Source organism: Odocoileus virginianus, chromosome 4, assembly GCF_023699985.2.
Source record: "Odocoileus virginianus isolate 20LAN1187 ecotype Illinois chromosome 4, Ovbor_1.2, whole genome shotgun sequence".
NCBI lineage: Eukaryota > Metazoa > Chordata > Mammalia > Artiodactyla > Cervidae > Odocoileus > Odocoileus virginianus.
In genome coordinates, this window is record NC_069677.1 from 84,714,793 (window position 1) to 84,733,983 (window position 19,191).

Genomic DNA, 19,191 nt, shown 5'->3' on the forward strand with positions numbered 1-19,191 from the left:
TACTAGGACTGAGAGATCTCAGGCAGCTGCCTCTTAGTTTTCCAGGGAGGGGTTGACCAGGGTGCAAGGGTGCACACAGCCCCATGAGGGACCCCATATCAGCCCCAGGCTCCTCTCACCCCAGACTTCACCCCACACGTCAGTCCTTCATGGCCAGCAGCCAGGAGGCATTAGACACCCACACACAGTCACATGAATGATGGGATCAGGGTTCGCTTTGGGGATTTGGGGGGGCCGTACTGTGTAAAGAGGGAAAGGGGAACATCAAATTGAATGGTGTCTAACGCACAAGGGCAACTCAGATAGAAAGAAAAAGCGCTTTACAAGTGGTAATATCAATGCGAGGTGTCCCGGGCCCTTCCTAACACAGGTCTCACGACTGTCTATGAGGTGAGCATCATCACCATTACTCCATGCAGGTGAAGCGAAGGGAGGTCCTGAGAGGTGAGGCCATCTGCCCAAGGCAACACAGCAGGAAACAGACCCAGAGGCCCTGCCCCGTGTTGTACGGTGGGAGCGAGTGAGTAGGGCACGGAGTCCATGCTCCCCAGCAGGCTCGGCCTCCTACTAGCTGTGTGGCCGGGAGGCTTTCTTCACCCATCTCCGCTACATCCTCCTTTTAAAATCTTTATCAACTGGGGATTAAGAGCTGTGCTTATCTCTACATCTGGGTCTCTATTTCTGGTTGGCAAATAAGATCATCTATGTTATTTTTCTGGATTCCAATAACAATTAATTAAAAAACCCACAACAGTCACTTTCAAAAAAAAAAAAGAGTTGTACTTACACTCGAGTTTTTGATTAAAAGAGATAAAGGAGGGATCATGCCTGACACATTATAAACCATTGGTGAATGTTAGCTGTGCTTGTCATCATTTAAAAGCAACAGTGTAATTTAATTATCTCAGGTGAAGACCGGAAGCTCTCCCAAGAGGAGTGTGACGGAAGCAGGTGGAAATGAGCCTGGGGGCCGCGGGGAGTCGGGGTTCGGGGCGTGGGAGGTAGGGAGGTGGGAGAGTGGACAGGTTCCCTGAGGAGATGGAGGACTCCCTTTCTTCTCTCCCCCACTGTGGACTTTTCCAGAACCCGTCCTCAGGCCCAGGCCACAGGGGTAGTCCAGGCTGATGTGAAGCTGTGGGGTCAAGGTCCCTCAGATTTTCACTCCTTCAGGTTGTGAGGTGCTTATGGAAAAGCTGACTTAGAGGGAAGAGGCTGTGTTGAAACGACTGCTTCTGTGTCAATGACCTGTTGAGTTCTAACCCAACGTGCGTCTGTGCTTGCATGCCCAGCTACACAGTCCTGTCCGATTCTTTGCGACCCCGTGGACTGTAGCCCACCAGGCTTCTCTGCCCATGGGGTTTTCCCTGCAAGACTGCTGGAGTGGGTTGCCATTTCCTCCTCCAAGGGATCTTCCCCACCCAGGGATCGAACCCATGTCTCCTGCATTGGGCAGGCAGATTCTTTACCAGCTGAGCCACCTGGAAACTGACGTGGGAGGGGGTAAAATCTGTCACATGAAACGGTGGTGGTGGTTGCAGGGGGGTGGTGCTGGGCCTCAGACAGAGGCCACTGTGGCGGGGAGGGGGTCAGCTAGGACCTGAGGCCAGGACTCCCCAGAAAGAACTCAACCTGAGTAAAGGTCAGGTGGAACACATGGAGGGAAGATGGAAGAAAGAGGACGGGAAGTGGAGCTGGGGGTCAGGCCAGGCCCTGGGGTGTAGGCAGCTGGCTCTAAGCATGCTGAGGGTGTTTTCTGAGTCACAAGAATTCCCCAGCGATAATCTTTCAGTTCACACCGTGAAATTTTTATTTCCCTTAATACTCTGTATAAGGAAATTGAGTCTAACACAGAGTCACCTTTCCAAAGGAGCTTTATTAGTTTGTTATTATATTTTTTATTGTGAAGAATAATTAGCCTGAGCACCTTTTAATTTGTTCCCATTACGGTGTTTGCATAACAACAATTAGAAGCTGGCCGGGCTCCCTGCTTCTAGGCAAGCAGGCGACTCTCTGCTGACTGGCTGGGAGCTGGCTTGGGTGAAGGGGTGGGGGGGGGCATGTAATTAATTATTGTGTCCTTTGCCACGTGGAGCCCAAGGAGAAAGGGAAGGAACTTTGTGCGACCCTGTGGTAACTCGCTGGAGAATAATCAAATGAGACATGCCTTTTTTACAAATAAGGTCAGAGAGAGAAAAAAAAAAACCTCAAACCCACCTGCTTGAGAGAAGCATTTGTAATGATGTCAGAGGGCTGGAGATGTGGACTTTTGAAATGACAGATATTTGCAGAAGGACAGAGAGGCGATTCCCAAAGGCCCACCAGGGAGTGGGTCTCTGGCTTTGCACCTGAGGGCTTGTGATGTGAGGTGTGGAGGTGAATGGGTGGCTGGTGTTGTGAGACTACTTTTGCTAATCACCTGCTTCTGGGTCGAGTTTTTATCCCAACCATGGGAATAGCTGGATGTTGCATGCTTGCTGGGAGCATCACTGAAAACCCTGGCCAGGGTGATGGTTTTGACAGGCAGGCTCCCTGGCTTCCTGAAGGATGGACTGGGGTCTGAGGTCCCTGATTGTCAGGGAGCATCGTTTGGCGGGTTCTTCCATACGTGGGTTCCAGGATGTGGATGGGGCAAGAGGGGCACCTTAGACACAGCATTTAAAAGAGGTGCTATCTCTCCAAAGCCTTCCAAGTTCAGGGTCAGCTTTACATGATCCCCAGAACAAGCGCCTCCTAAAGGTTTTTTTTTTTTTCAGGAACTGTCTCCTTGAATCAACTAGTCTTACTCCAGACAAATGGCCAGACTGCTAAACTGACAACTCAACTATCTGGTTGGGAAGAAAGGCTTAGTCATGGTTTCCCCCAACTCCCACCCCCAACCAGCCTATCACCATCCTCTTGAGAATGGGTGATTCTGATGTACGCTTGTTTGAGCACTGCTGGCTTAGAGTGGCACCCTTGAGGGGCAAGAGAGAGAGAGGGTGTCTCTCTCTCTCTCTTTCTCTCTCTCTCTCGGGGGGCAGCTCTGATGGGCAGGGGCCCCGAGGATGTAGCTAGTGGCCAGGGGAGGCATTCATACCAATGGTGAGCACCTAAAGTCACCCAGTGTGTCCAGAGGCATGCCAGTCGCCCAGGAGAGTGGACTTTGCCGGTGGACAGTGGCCCCAGCTTGAGGCTCCCTGGGGTTCAACGCCCCCTGCCCACCTCCTCACAGCATCACCTTCTGTCCAGGGGCTTCGGCGAGTCTTTAGCTCCATAAAGCTCAGCCCTCTGGTGTGTTGAACTGAGATTACTAAGAGCCACTCTTCTCCCTGCAGGCCCTGTAGAGAGAACCCCTCCATTTGAACCTGGCTCCCTCCTTGACCAGAAGCCTCACCGCAGGTTCCCTCATCTGTGCATGCCACGCCCCCCGGATAAAAAGAGGATTAGCAATGAGTCGACCTACTCACAGGTTTCTGTGAAGGATTTAACGAGGTGACACAAGGGAAAGCTGGACACAGTGCCAGGGGCTGGCGCAGAGCACACGCTCAATAAACATTACCCGTTGCTGTGATCAGCTTTGCAGAGGACTGCCCAGGTGACGCGAGTGGTAAAGAAGCCGCCTGCCGATGGAGGAGACATAAGAGGCGCGGCTTCCATCCCTGGGTTGGGAAGATCCCCTGGAGGAGGGCATGGCCACCCACTCCGGTATTCTTGTGCGGGAAAGCCGGGTGGGCTACAGTCCATCGGGTCGCGAAGAGTCAGACAGGACTGAAGCAACTTAGCAAGCACGTGGTCAGCTTTAACATTTGTAAGCTCGGCCCTCTGCCACGGAGCACTAAGGCCACGTCTGCACGGCTGCGTGGAGAGAGGAAGAGACCCAATTCTCCATTCCGCTATGTGCTGCTCTTCCTGGCACAGCTACCAGGCCTTGTTTTGGGCCCAGCAGAGGCTCCTGCCCTGCCTCCATTCTAGACACCTTCAGTGGCATTTCCCAAGGTTACCTTTCCTAATTGACTTCTTCTCTGTGTCCATTACTTTGTGTATATCATCTCCAATCCTTTTGACAACCATCTGGATCATTGCACCCACTTACAGATGAGAAACCCAGGCTCTGCAAGGTTGGGGAAGCAGGTCAAGTTCACATAGGGGATAGAAACTAATCTCCTGGCCCCAAGCTCAGGGCTCCCAGCTCCCTGACCTACTGACTGGTCAGGTCTGTCCACCTCGTGGCTTCTGCACCAATGTTATTTCATAGAGAAGAGCCTGGGGCTCAAGAATACACAGTTCCTTCTGGAGTAGAGTTGATACTTCAACACCAGTGGGAGGTTGGGGCAGGGATGGAGTGGGAGATTGGGGCTAACAGACATAAGCTATCACATGTAAAAGGGATAAACTACAAAGTCCGACTGTAGAGAACAGGGAACTATATATATTGATTATCCTATGATGAAACATAATGGAAAAGAAGACATAAAAGAATATATACACACACACACACGTGTGTGTGTGTATGTGTGTGTGTGTATAACTGGATCACTCTGCTGTACATCAGAAATTAGCATTGTAAACCAACTGTACATCAATAAAAAGACCAAACCAAACACACCTATTGGAACTTCCAGCTGAAGGACTCAAGGGTGCTAATATAAGCTGAGTCTCAGTGAGCATGAAGTGTATAGTTGCCTGGGGACCTCCTGGTTTAAACTGAGGTATTTATGCAGGAGCAAGGGAGGGGAAGGAAAACCATCATAATTTGCCTTTTTAGTTTTCATCTTATTTTAATTTCTATTTTGGGGCTGTGTTGTACACTGAGCATACTATACTATAATTATACAGTACAGTAGTATGAGTACAGTAGTATAGGCATGTAGTTTCTAAATAAATAAATATGCATAGGTTTAGGGGGCATGCTAAAATAAGCTTTACTTCTATTTGATGTGATCAAAAGTGTTTGGAAATGACTGCCTTGCTGTTCAGTGGTTACTGGTCCACTCAGAGGCAGCTTTGCTGAATTGAGTGCTTCAGGCGAAGAGGAGCTACTAGAATCCTGAAAGCATGGGACTTGAATACCTTCCTGTGTGTGTGTGTGTGTGTGTGTGCGCAAGAGACAGACAGAGAGAGAGAGAGAGGCAGACAGAGAGACAGAGAGACTGATATTTCTCCTGAGGGAGGCCACCTTTGAGAGTAAGAGCTTTGAATGCAGAGTGTCATGAGGACATATATCCTTGATGGGAATCGTAGCCGGGTTCAGATTTGGTCAGCAGACAGCACTCCCCACTTCCCAGGGGGCCCTTTGAGAACCGGAGGCTGGCAGCCTCGGCGGGACACCATCCTACACCCTCTGTCCCTCTGTGTGAACACACGCACTTGCTCTTCTGCTAGTCGTCCAGATTTCACAAGAGATGCTCATCAGAACCAACCTGGTTGACCGTAAAGTTGCCTCAGGCTGGGTGGTGGGCACAGGGGGATGCTTGGCTTGGGTGGTGCTGGGTTTCTGGGTAAGAGATGGCACCCGGGACCCTTGGGCAGGAGAGAGCATCCAGGCTGCACTGGTGGGGCGGCTCCACCTCCTGCACGCACCTGTGGCAGATCTTTGGGGCTGTGGGCTCCACAGAAATTGTCTACTTGATGTTTCCACACAGAGCAAGGGGTTTAGCCTGACAAGAGCTGTGGCGTCTGACTGAGGTGATGGAATGGAGGGTGATTAGGAGAAGAGTCTGCTGACTATTTAGGCTCCTGAGTGGAATCAGTCCCTGAAGTCCAGTGTCTGCAAAACTCTAGGGTCAGGAGCAGCTGACCCAATTTCCAGTTCTGACTCAGGCACTGAGCCAACGGTAGGACCTCTGACAAGGGATGTCTTTGGTACTCTAAGGTGCAGAGGTGTCCAATATGATTCCAGCCAAAAAATATAGTAATTTTTATATTTTTATAGTTATGTACTTATATATACATATATATAACAGTTATATAATTTCAGATGCCAGTGGAAACTAGATAGAACTATATATAGAAAACACACACACATACCTCAGAATGTATCACATGTGACAATATCTCATAGTTTATAGGTCTCATAGTTCATTTGTTATTTAAACAGATTCATCCACCTCTAGGATACAATTACTTCTTTGTTTTGAACACAATCTAGTGGGAGGCGTAGTTTTTTTTTTTTTTTATATGAAGTAATGATGCGGGATGATTGGCAGTTGAATAGAATTTCCGTTGTTGGTGTTTGTACTTCTTTATATGACCCCACCCCTTTTGCAGCCCTAATATTTGTTTAAAATTTTTCAGTAATTGTTTCTTTCCTCTCGGATTTTGGGAGTCCTAGCCATCCTGATTTTTCTGAATGGTGGAGTCAGTCAATAATAATAAAACAGCAGTGTGAGTTTCTCTTCATACCCATCAGTGCCTGAATCATTTCATCATCACTCAATCCCTCTATGCTACTCAGCCGCGAGCTGCAAAAGGCAGAGACAAGAGAGCAAACTCATAAAAGATATGGCTAATTCTTCCCTTCCTCCTAATTCCTCCAGACTTTTGCATGGGCTACATATGTGTGTGTGTGTGTGTGTGTGTGTGTGTGTGTGTGTGTGTGTATACATCTATATGCAGTTTCAGAGTTTGCAGATTGTATACTATCAAAGTGGGTTAATGTCAAGTTCAGCTGTGACTGTTAGCAAGGTGGATGGGGCTGCACGGATGGGGCTGCACAGATGCAGCTTGCAGATGGTGTGGAGTGAGCGGCCTCAAGCACGTAGTTCAAAGTGCAAACAGAAGCTGTGTAATAAAACAGCAAACTGTGGTTGATGTTGAAACTGCTCCTGGAAAAATGGCACCCAGACTAATGTATTTTAGTCTACATTCTCTTTTGCATGTTTTGAAGCTGTAATAAAAATGAACATCAAAGGTTAAATGTGATCTTTTTTATGTGTGTGTGTAGAAGATGGAAATTGTTCCTTCACTGAGCAATGAAAGATTTTCTGACACCGTGGTTAGCCTCCTTGAAAAATCTCCACTCACAACAGCCTGTGACCACCTAACAGTGAGCCATGTGCTCAGAGTTCTAACTTTATTTATATTGAAGTACAGTTGTTTTACAATGTTGTGTAGTTTCAAGCATTGTGTGTGTGTATATATATATATACATAGACTCTTTTCCATCATAGGTCTTTCAGACCCTTCATCATAGGTTATTACAAGACAGTGAATATAGTTTCCTGTGCTATACAGTACACCCTTGTTGTTTATCTATGTTGTATACAGTAGTGTGTATCTGTTAATCCCGGGGTTCTGACTTTCATTTGCTCTTGTTAATATATCCCTATCTGACAAGTTGACCACTGGAATATTTTCTATGTCTTTCTTTAAGACATCCTACTAATAAAAGAGTCTGAATTCTTACACATTTTCAGAAAAACCCACATGCTTTTCAGGACCAGTATGGCTCTCAGGGAGAAGAGGAAATAGAGGCTTGCTTTGAGGTCCAAGGCTATATTTGATTTATGGTTCATATCTTATAATTTTGTTCCCTATCAGAAAGGGTTTACTTTAGGAGTCCTAGTCTGCACAGAGGACATCCAAAAGACCAGGAGTAAAGATCAGATGGTTGGCAAGGAAGGTGGGCAGAAGTTTTGCAAAATGTCAGTGACATATTTCTTCCAATGGACATGGCTTCAAGACTTAACAAGTTGAGTCCCTAGCTTTGAGTCAGTTTAGCACAGGAGGCAAATTTACACAAAGAAGCATCAGTCTTGAAAGCAGTAGAGCCACTGAACAAGCCTGACTAGCCAATTGTGATTTCTATTTTGGGTGACCTTCTACCTTGGGGCCCCCGAATTGTCTGGGAGAGCCCACTCTTTAAAGAGAAGTCCATCTCAAAGTAGACACAGAAGGGCCAAGGGCTGGGAGGGCAGTGTCTTCCACAAAATCAATGATTCTGCACGTTCACTGATCTTGTAGCTAAGCCAAGATGAAAGATTTATACTATTTCTTATTTCAAGGAAAAACTGAGTAAAGGCTTTTTTTTTTTTTTTTTTTTTTAAAGGCATTGACTTTCAGGGAAGTAGATTTGCATCCAGACTCAGGAAGTAGACAGGCCAGTAATTACGAAGCAAAAATAATCTGTAACTTGTGGAAATACAAGGTATGAATAAGTGTTCTATCTCCCAGATAGAGGGGTATTATCTGGTTGTTGTCTTTCAATCAGAGATAAAACATCCTTGGGTAAATTTAAGGAGGGTGACTTAAAAGAAAATTTCCCTCCAGAAATTCTGTAGAAAAGAATTCTCTTAAAAAAAAAAAAAACTAAAGGTGTAGAGGGTTGGGCCGTGGGGTTTTGAGAATTCAAAAGAGCAAGGAAGAGAAAAAAAGGAAACTATTTCCAGTTACTAGTAGATACATCAACCCGGGGGCCAGGTGTGGTGGGTTTTATATAAGCAATACTCTGGTCTATACAAAGCTGGTTGTTTTTCGTAACACTGTGAGAGTCAAGTGTGCTTTTGGGTTTCGACCCTGACAATAGGTGTGACCCTGACTCCCTTTTGACAGGCTCCCTGTCCCACTCCATCCCATCTCCTGCCTATTTTGCTTTCAGTAAATCAAAAGTGAAAGAGCATTCATCAGTACCATGTTTCTAGACTCCGTGTATTTGCATTAGCACACAATATTTGTTTTTCTCTCTGACTTACATCGCTCTGTATGACAGGCTGTAAATGCAGATGCAGAGAACGGGCTGTGGACATGGAGGGGAAGGAGCATGTGGGACGACCCGGAAGAGGAGCACCACATATATACACAATCCTGTGTGAAACAGCTAGCTAGTGGGAAGCCGCTCCCTACCCCAGGGAGCTCGGCTCTGGGCTAGATGACCTAGAGGAGTGGGATGGGATGGTGAGAGGGAGCCTTGAGAGAGAGGGCATAGGGATACATGTAGACACATAGCTGATTCACTTCGTTGTACAGCAGAAATTAACACAACATTGTAAAGAAATTATACTCCCGAAAAAATACTAAAAGTGAGGAGGGATAAATTCGGAGCTTGGATTAACAGATTGATACCACTATATATGAAACAGATAAACAATGCATGTCTACTGTATAGCACTGGGAACTATATTCAATACCCTCTAATAACCTATGATGGAGAAAAATCTAAGGATATATGTATATATTCTCTATATATCTGATATATATATGTCTGTATGTATGTATGTATATATGTATATAATTGAATCACTTTGTTGTATACCTGGAATCAACACAACATTGTAAGTCAATTATACTTCAGTAAAAAAAGTTCAAGACCTTTCCTTGAAAGTGCTTTCATTTTCTTTCATAAAGCAAAAATAGAAAACATACTATCCTCCCCACTCCCCGTATCCACTGGCAAGCTCCAAGGACTGAAAGAATAACTCAGAGCTTCTCTGAGTGTATTTTCTTCTTTTTAAAAAGTTTTATTGGAGTATAGTTTCTTTACAAGGTTGGTGATTTCTACTGTACAGCAAAGTGAATCAGCTATACGTGTACACATATCCCCTCTTTTACAGATTTCCTTCCTAATTAGGTCACCACAGAGCACTGGCTGGAATTCCCTAAGCTGCTATAGTAGCTTCTTGTTAGGTATTATATCAGACATAGTATTGGGGCTACACAGGTGGCTTAGTGGGAGAGGATCTGCCTGCCAATGCAGGAAACTCAGGAGATATGGGTTCGTTCCCTGGGTCAGGAAGATCCGCTAGAGAAGGAAATGGTAACCTAGCCCAATATTCTTGCCTTAGAGAATCCCATGGACAGAGGAGCCTGGTGGGCTACCGTCCATGATGTCTCAGAGTCGGAGATGACTGAGAAAGCAGACATGTATCAGTAGTGTATATATTTCAGTCCCAGACTCCCAGTTCACCCCACCCCTGTGTGTATTTTCAAAGCACAGCCCACATGGAGGACACAGGAGAAGAGACGTCACCAGCAATGCCAGGCTACCTGCCAGGGAACAATGTGGCCTGGCAGACATTGCCCTGGGCTCCCTGACATCATTCCCACCCACCTTCCCCTCTGCTTTCCTCTGCCCTGTGAGCTGATAAGTGCCACGTCTGCTGTCCTGGGCGCCTTGCAGCCAGAGACCCTGTGACCCGGTTCTGTCCTATGAGGTACATAAGAGGGAGCTGGCAGAGAGGGGCTTCCTTTCTTGAATAAAAAGACAGAGCTCCAAGAGGAAGGGTTTGAGGCCCCCATCTCCTTCCTGCCTGGACAGATCTGAGAGGCAGGCATCTCATGGTGGAACCAGACACAGAGCATCCCGCTGTACCAGCCATGGACCACTTACTCCTGAACCACCTGTCACCCATGCTGGACCAAGGCCTGGCTGCTTGAGCCACTGTAGTCAAGCTTCCCTTAATGTACACCTGAACATACTTCCCACTGGTAAACCCTAGCAAGAGTTTCAAGCTCTTTATGTCACTGTAAGAAAATGCATCATTTCAGTCGTCTTTGGGATGCATGGTTTTTTCCACCTGAATTCCTTCTTTTCTTTCTTTGGCATCATTCATTGTTGTCAGGATAATAGAGGGGAGGAGGAAGGGAGAGATTCAAGGAGCTACGAGAAGATGAAAGGATGTCCCTCTGATGAAAAGACAAGGCTGTGTGATCCAGGGGAGTGTCCAGCTTGCTTGTCCAGCAGGTGAAAGCTTACATGAGGCTTCAGACTCTGTTTCATGTCTTGGTTCCAAATTGGGAAAGGAGTATGTCAAGGCTGTATATTGTTACCCTGCTTATTTAACTTATATGCAGAGTACATCATGTGAAATGCCAGGCTGGATGAAGCTCAAGCTGAATCAAGATTGCTGGGAGAAATATCAATAACATCATATGAAGATGACACCACTCTTATGGCAGAAAGTGAAGAAGAACTAAAGAGCCTCTTGATGAAAGTGAAAGAGGAGAGCAAAAAAGTTGGCTTAAAACTCAACATTCAGAAAACTAAGATGATGGCATCTGGTCCCATCACTTCATGGCAAATAGATGGGGAAACAATGGAAAGAGTGAGAGATTTTATTTTTTTGGGCTCCAAAATCACTGCAGATGGTGGCTGCAGCCATGAAATCAAAAGACACTGGCTCCTTGGAAGAAAAGCTATGACCAAACTAGACAGCATATTAAAAAGCAGAGACATTACTTTGCCAACAAAGGTCCACCTAGTCAAAGCTATGGTTTTTCCAGTAGTCATGTATGGATGTGAGAGTTGGACTATAAAGAAAGTTGAGCACTGAAGAATTGATGCTTTTGAACTGTGGTGTTGGAGAAGACTCTTGCGAGTCCCTTGGATTGCAAGGATGTCCAACCAGTCCATCCTAAAGGAAATTAATCCTGAATATTCATTGGAAGGACTGATGCTGAAGTTGAAGCTCCAATACTTTGGCCACCTGATGCGAAGAAATGACTCATTGGAAAAGACCCTGATCCTCGGAAAGATCAAAGGTGGGAGGAGAAGGGGACGACAGAGGATGAAATGGTTGGATGGCATCATCGACTCGATGGACATGAGTTTGAGTAAGCTCTGGGAGTTGGTGATGGACAAGGAAGCCTGGTGTGCTGCAGTCCATGGGGTTGCAAAGTGTCTGACATGACTGAGTGACTGAACTAAACTGAACTCGTGTCCAGGAACCACTCACAGTTCTCTGAAAGCACTCCCCAGTTATGTGCGCGGTCTGCAAAGCTCTTGAAGGAGACATTCCCTTTCTACCACCCTGGGCATCATACTGATTTGTTTTGGGGGGGCTAACTAGGCCAAGTAAGACACATTACTTGAAGCCTTTTTTACTCAGCAAAGAGGCTGAAGGAAGGGATTGGTGGCCTCGAGAAGAAGGGACAGGGGAGCTCAAGGAACAAAATTTTTGGAAAAAGAATATTTTGCAAACTTTAAGGTCTAGGTAAAGGAAATGGCAACCCACTCCAGTATTCTTGTCTAGATAATTCCATGGACAGAGGAGTCTGGGGGGCTACAGTCCATGGGGTTGCAAAGAGTCAGACAGGACTGAGAGACTAACACTTTCTTTTTAGGTACCAGAGCCACTTCTGGGGAGATCTCTGAAGGATGGGAGTTGGAAAAAAAAATTTTTTTTAAGAGAATATGGGAAAATGCTTGCCATATGTGAAATGGTAGGATCACTGTTTCCCACTAGGAAATAAAATAATTAAAAAACAATTGCTTCATGTTGTTACACTGAGACAATTTGTGATGCGTTTTGTGGTACCTCTCTCTGCCACATTCAAAGATTTTGAACAGGAACTCAGTCATTTGGAGGCAAGCTCATCTAGAACATTATTAGTCCCTTTTGCAGAACTCAGATGAGACACGGAGACATCTAATGACTCATCTAGGTCACTAGGAAGTTACCTGAGAAACAGAAAATTCACTTGAGTTTCCTGTGTGGCCTTCACTCCCACCCCCAAGCCGACAAGCAACCAACGTGCCTTCACTGGTGGTGGTGCTGGTGAAGTCGCTAAGCTGTGTCTGACTCTTGCGACCCCATATATAGCCTGACAGGCTCCTTTGTCCGCTGGATTCTCCAGGACTTTGACAAATACACGGAAATATCCCAGAAGCATGGATCCGGGGGAACCTGTGGAGGGTCTCCAGGTGAGGAGGTGGCTGTTTCATTAGGAAGGGCCTTCAGGAGAATCAAGTGATGCCAGGGCCTCAGAGAGGAGAAACGTCCATCGGGATTCCTGTCTCAACATGCCCCAGCTAGCTACGACATCGAAAAGCTAACCCCACCAAGTGACACAAAGTGCCCTCACCCTTTCTCTGTCCCCTTTCTCATAGAGCAAGAGAGACGTGGTGTTGAAGGGACGGCTAATTTACTCACCAAACTCCACACCCCACTGGGGTCCTGCCACCCCCCTCGGCCTAGACTGGACCCGCATGGCAGACCCCCTTCCCTCCTGTCTTGGTTCTGACCCTTCACACTGTCTCCTCCCCACTCTGAGTCTCTGTCTTCGGGACCCCACCCAGGGTACCCCGTGACCTCTCCTTTCTGAGAGTAGACGGCCTTGACTAAGCATCATCTGGAAAGCTGAACCACAGTCACCGTGGCCGACATCAGCTGCCCGGTTTTTATGACTGCACCGAGCCCTGTGCTTGGGTTGTTTGATTTAGTCCTTGCAGCCACTCTAACGACAGGTCCTCCTATCGGGTTGGCCGAAGAGTTCATTCGGGTTTTACCGTACGGAAAAACCCGAATGAACTTTTTGGCTGATCTGATACCATCCTCACTTTAGAGATGAGGAAACCGAAGCTCAAGAAAGAAGCCGTCCCATGCTATTTTGGCAAAAAGCCGGAAAAACTGAAAAGAAAGGAAAAGGGCGTCACCGTACTAAGTCTGCCTGGTCCTTGTTCAACCCTGGCCCCTTCTCTTTTTTTGTCCTGACTGCTCATACAAAGTCCCGGGCTCTGGGCTTTAGACCAACATCCCCAAGCCTGTCTCTCTTAGATTCTGTGTGTGCAGTGGCCCAGCATCACTCGCTTTCTTAGGAAAAGGGCAGATCTATTCAAAGTCCACAATTCAGACCTGTTTCAAGAGAAGAGAGAAACCTCCTGGTGATGAATTTGCTTCCCAAAGCTCTCCCAGGCTGTTTGCTTGCCGGTTAGCCCCTGGCTCAGCTGTCCTTCTAAAGTTGCTTTTGCTCCTGGCAGCTCACCGGGCCAACCCTTGGAGTCTGAGCAGGTGTGGGGCCTCCTGTGGCCTATCTCCCAACCCCAGGGGTGGGGTGTGCCTTTGGGAGAGTCTGGAATTACAGGGACGATCCCTGGGGAGGAGGCAGAGCCAAAGAGGTTGGCATCTCTTGGGGGACTGTTCTTTTGCTCTTTTAAAGCTTGACATTTCAAAATTGCCTTGTCATTTTCACAGGTCTCTCAGCATGCAAAGGACCTAAATGGCAAAGGGTATGATTGTGAGTTTAGATAGATTTTAACACCTTTTTTTTTTTCTTCTCAGTTTCAAAATGTGTGGGCAGTTTCAGAACGCAGAGCTGCATCTCACATGGGGGGAGCTGGGATCTGATTCCTCCACATCCAGGAGGGCACTTAGGAGAAGTACAGGTTCCCGGTGGGTCCAGGGGAGTCAGACTGGCTAAGACACACCGTCAGGGCTAAACCATGTCCTCCCCAAGTTCATACGTTGAAGTACTAACTCCCAGCGCTTCAGAAGGTGACTGTATTTGGAGACTGGGTTTTTGCAGCTATCATTAAGAGTAAACGGTTTTTGCAGAGATCATTAAGAGGTCCTCATAGTGGGATCTAATGCAATATGACTAGTATCCTTGTAAGAAGAGGAAATTATGACATAGATAATTACAAAGGAGGACTGCAAGAGGACACAGGGAGAAGACAGCCATCTACAAGCCAAAGAAAGAGGCCTCAAAAGAAACCAACCTCCCCATGCCTTGAAGCCTTCCCAAGACCAAAGTTACACCAGGACACTCCGTGAGATTCTGGCCTCCAGAATCACGAGACAATCGATTTCTGTTGTTTAAGCTACTCAGGCTATGCTTGTTTGTTATGGCAGCCTTGGCAAACGGACACGGAATTCACACGGCGTCTGATACCCAGTTGAATCAACGCCTTTGTGTGATCTTAAACCTCCAGCGGAGCCAGAGATGTCTTCATAAATATTTCTCTGCAAAGAAGTGGCAAACTGAGGCCCATGGAGAGACACGCTTCACGCGTTCAGCCTCCGCTCCCGCAATTCCCTTTGAGAGATAACCTCGAGAAGACAGCGGTGCGTCAGCCCTGCCGAGATTTTTACCTGTGGTTCTAGGAACTCGGAGGCATATTAGCATTCAGGCTTTGCATAGACCACTAAGCCACTTCTAAGAACACGGCTACCTGAGGCATTTTGCAAAAACACATACGTGCTGATGTTCTTCCTCCACATGCCTTCTCCACTCTGCGGGCCCTCATGCGGTGCCCCGCCAGGAGGGGACCTGAGTTTGGGTCCTGCAGGGACGGAGTGCCGTGAACCACAAGGGATAATGCCAGGGAATTTCAATCACGCCTCATCTTCTTGCCTGAGCACATTCAGTGAGAAGGCGCAGCAGCAGCCTTCTCTGTGGTAGACCACATTTGTTTTGCATGCCAGGCTCTCAGACTCTCGCTTGCCTGTCCCACAGAAGGGAACAATGGTTGGCTTGGTCCCACACCTCTCTTTCGCCTCCATTTCCACTTGGGTATCTTGCTCAAAAAATGAGTTATGGGTTTCCTCCTATGAGAATTGCACGCACTGATAAAGGGCCATCCCAGGAAGAAAACAAGATATTTTCCCTGCTCACTTGGAGCTGCAGTTGGGGAGGGCACACACGCTATAAATTACAGGCGACAAGAAATGACCACAGTGCGGGGCGCTGCTCTTGCCCAGGCTGGGGATACAGGGTACCAGCTATGAGGAGAATATGGACTTTAACAGAGAACAGGGCAATTCTTTTAGCATCGCGCTCTAAGGCAGGGCCCACATCGTACCAAATGCGGTGATGTTTTGCTACCTCTCCAGACTGAAACGAGTGGTGTGGACCGCGCCAGACTGAAACGAGTGGTGTGGACCGCGAACCCAGACGATGCAAACCCTCAGCCTGACGAATCACCTTGATAAGCTGGGCTGTGAAAAATGGCCCAGATTTCACTCTGAGTCTCTGAAATTCAGTCTCCGTATTATATTCTTGAGTGAGTGATTGTAATTGTCCCTGAGTTCCTTTTAATGACCGGAAGGAATGAAAAGACCTTTTCCCAGGAGCCTTTCTGAGTCTTGGTTGGGGTCCTAGGGCCCCCTGCACACAGTTCCTCTTGACAGCTATGCTGGCTGGTGGGGGGGCAGGTCCGATCGGTGTCCGTCCTGCGGACACTGGGTTAGGGGGCTGGGTTAGGGGCTGAGCGTCTTGTCTTTGCCGGCGTCTGAGCAGGTCACCGGCACCCCCCTCGCTTACTTCTGCTGTCTCCCCAGTAAGGACAGGAAGACAGGCCAGCACTGCACACCAAAATCGCATCTATTACCCAGTGGAATGTTGAAAAATTTCCTGAATCTTCCTTCCTGAGCTGATAGAATAGGAAACAATCATCGTTTGGAGAGAGTATTGAAAGCAGAGTCAAGGCAGGAAGATTTTTTTTTTTTTTTTGTTATTCTACAAATATTGCTTCCTTTGCTTGTCAGAGGCCCAGAGGAAATGCAGCGAGAGGGCTCTTCACAGCTTCTCACCCCCAGCGGCCGGCGTTTCTGCCGCAGGAGCTCAGCGCCCTGAGGATGTGTGACTCACACCCAGCGCATGACTCAACTTCACTAAAATGTCCTCAGCTGCCAGTAAAGAAGCACTTGAAAACCCTTTAATTTGAAGCTTTGAATCAGTTAATGACTTGCTTTCTTCCCCTTCTCCTGAAATCCTACTCTCCCTACAACACACACACACACACACACACACACACACACACACACACACACATCTTTGTCAAGTGTTTAAATTTCAGGGACCCGGAAACACAGAGGCTCTGTGGCATCCACAATAGCGTTTGTTGTGACAAAGTGGCTGGCAGCCCTCTGCATTCTTCAGCTCACTTGGCTCGATGAATAAATAATGAGTCACAGACACTATTTGGGTGTGCGAGCGCGAGCGTTTGTAGCTAGAAAATGAATGATCCCCATCCCTCCGCCCCCCCCCCCCCCCATCCATCCCACTCCATCTCATCTCTGCCAAACCATCAAGCCACACACTGCAGGCACTGGTCAAAGGGCTCGCCCCGACGCACACGGCAATATCTTAGTGACATTTCTGTGTTCTTCTTTGTGTTTGTTTAGGCGCTGCCCTCTTTTTACCCAGCAAAGATAACCCCAGACGCCGGTGCACACCACACACATACTCACACACTCAGAGCTCAACCACAGCTCGGCGCGTTTCAGGAGGCTGGCTGGCAACATGCAGGCAGGTACCCCACACTAGCTGCTTCTATTAGGAAGCATGCAATCTCAATGACTTCAGCTGCCACTTCAGACGCTTGACTTAGGCAACTTCTTCCTTGCTCTTGGCGGCGGGAGAGACTTGTGTATGCTTCGCTTTCATTCTCTCTCAGAAGATGCCGGCAGCCTCTTTTGCATTGAGGCTGCAAGGAATAACCCAGCAAGGCCCCATTCTGGGGCTTTCAACCTAGACCAGCCTGTCCGGCTGCTCTACTATCCGCCTTTCAGAGACAACTGACTTGCCACTTTGTCCCTGCGGTGTCCCCGCCCGGGCGGTGAGCCGACCTCTGCCTCCGCCCCACGCTGGCACCAGCCTTCTTGGCCGGCGATGCAGGAGTCCGCTAAAGCCCGGGGCAGGCTGGCATGTGGGCCACACTGCCTGCCCAGCGCGGGACAACTCAGCCACAGCCATCTCAGGCCAGGGGGGCAACCAGAGAAAACCCAGAGAGCTTCCTGCAAGCTTTGTGATCTCTAGGATTTTAATCAGGAACAGCCCAACTGACTTGACCCAGACAAAGTTCTCACCCACCGACGGAACCCCTCGACAGCTTAACTAAGTATTTATGAAAACATTTCTCAAGAGCGGCCATCTGATGAATAAGTAATCCAATAGCCTTGAAATCTTACGCCTGAGGAGGTGTTTGAATTCCTCCCCCCTAAGCAAACGGGAGAGCGACAGGGGCTGTCCGCACCCAGTTACAACAGGCAGCCACTTTATTATCTACAGAGCCGAGCAAAAGTAGATATTAAAATCTCAGAGTGTACTCACCTCTCATGAAGCACTGTGGATATGAAGGAAATGACTCAAACATGCTGTCTGAAGCCATCGCTTCCTCCTGAAAAGGCACCCTCTTCTGAAGGCGGGGGATTCAATGAGTTCTTTTACCTTAAGAGCGAGAAACCAAGAGAGGTCACCGTTTTAACCTCACTCCCAACCATGGTTCCCTACAGGTCCTTTTTGGGTTTTTTTTTTTTTTCCCTCGACACCTCTAGGGCTCCCTGAGCCCTAAGGAAAAAAAAAAAAATGTACCTTTGCAAAGACAAATATTCAAATTGGTAAAGATTAAAAAAAAAAAATGCGGCGTCTTGGCTGTGGGTTGATGATGTTCAGAACTCTGCGAAACCCTGTGGTTTGCAGTCAGAGTGATCCGTCTTGCCTGCTGACCACTATGCTGGGCTCAGACTTCTGACTCTGCCAGGCTACCCAACTTGTGGTTCTGTGGTTGTTTATGAGGCCCAAAGAAGTTTTCACACAACCCAAATTACAAATTTAACTGTTCCCCTTTCCATAGCCCATCTTAATTGGCTCTTGCCGATCACGTGACTTCAGTGATGTCAAGTTTTTTTTTTTTTTTTTTACTTTCTGAGCAATGCCCTTCCTTCCCTCCACCTGCCCTCCCCCAGGCAGTGCAAGAAAATAGCCGAGAAGACTTTGCAAGAGAAAGAGAGAGAGAGAGAGAGAGAGACTGCAGAAAAAAAGTGACTCAGAATCTTATTATATCAATGATCTTTGCTGATTTAGTACAACTTGAGTCCTGTTGTTGTTATTTGTGGTTTTGGGAACCCCTGATTATTTTGATAAAGATTTCACTGCTGCTTATTCAATAGTAATTCAACCCTGGCATCGGACTGCTGTGCAGACAGGATATGGAGCCCATCATTTCAGATGCTGGGCATCAGATCAGCAGAACTCAGCCCCTGGTAAAGATGATCACAGCATAAGTGAAGCTATAAAAGGAAAAAATAATAAAAGGAAATGTTTGGATGAGAATCTGACCCCTAAGAGGGTCTAGCAACTTACTGGTATTTTAAAGCCTGCAAAGAAGACAGCATTTTAATTTCGTGACTAAAAGACCATTTTAATAAAACCAAAAGTATGTGGTTTTCTTCCTCCTAAGTGGACATCTTTTCAATAAAGGGGTAAAATTATGTTTATCTCTTACACACATACATACACACTGAACTCAGGAAGCTAAAGAAAAACAAAGAAAAGTGAAATTCTGTACTTGGGGTCGAAGCAGTGGCTGCCTTAACACTGCTCACTTTTTGTTTTCACCCTTGAACGATCCCTGTATTGCCTTTCTCAAGTACAATTCAAATTAGTAGGCTAATTCACACCTGTAGGTAAAACTCAGCCCAGCACTGTGGAAATTGCACTTTGAGAGCATTAAGAAGAGTTCACAAAATATAGGGAGGGCAGAGGTGATGGTCCTCC

At 47.2% G+C, this 19,191-nt stretch overlaps 1 protein-coding gene across 4 annotated transcripts in view; it reads right to left on the minus strand.

Annotated features, from left to right (window-relative positions):
• RUNX1 (RUNX family transcription factor 1) overlaps positions 1-18,250 on the minus strand; it is a 263,724-nt gene extending 245,474 nt beyond the window's left edge. For 2 of the 4 annotated variants that reach the window (XM_070466948.1, XM_070466947.1), the window contains exons 1-2: positions 18,007-18,250; positions 17,746-17,862 (exon numbers count right to left, since the gene is read on the minus strand). In XM_070466948.1, the coding sequence (XP_070323049.1) occupies positions 17,746-17,803 (58 nt within the window). In that variant the 5' untranslated portion in view covers positions 17,804-17,862; positions 18,007-18,250. The remainder of the gene's footprint in view (positions 1-17,745; positions 17,863-18,006) is intronic. The other 2 variants (XM_070466946.1, XM_070466945.1) reach the window with 1 other exon arrangement.
• Between the last annotated feature and the right edge of the window lie 941 nt (positions 18,251-19,191).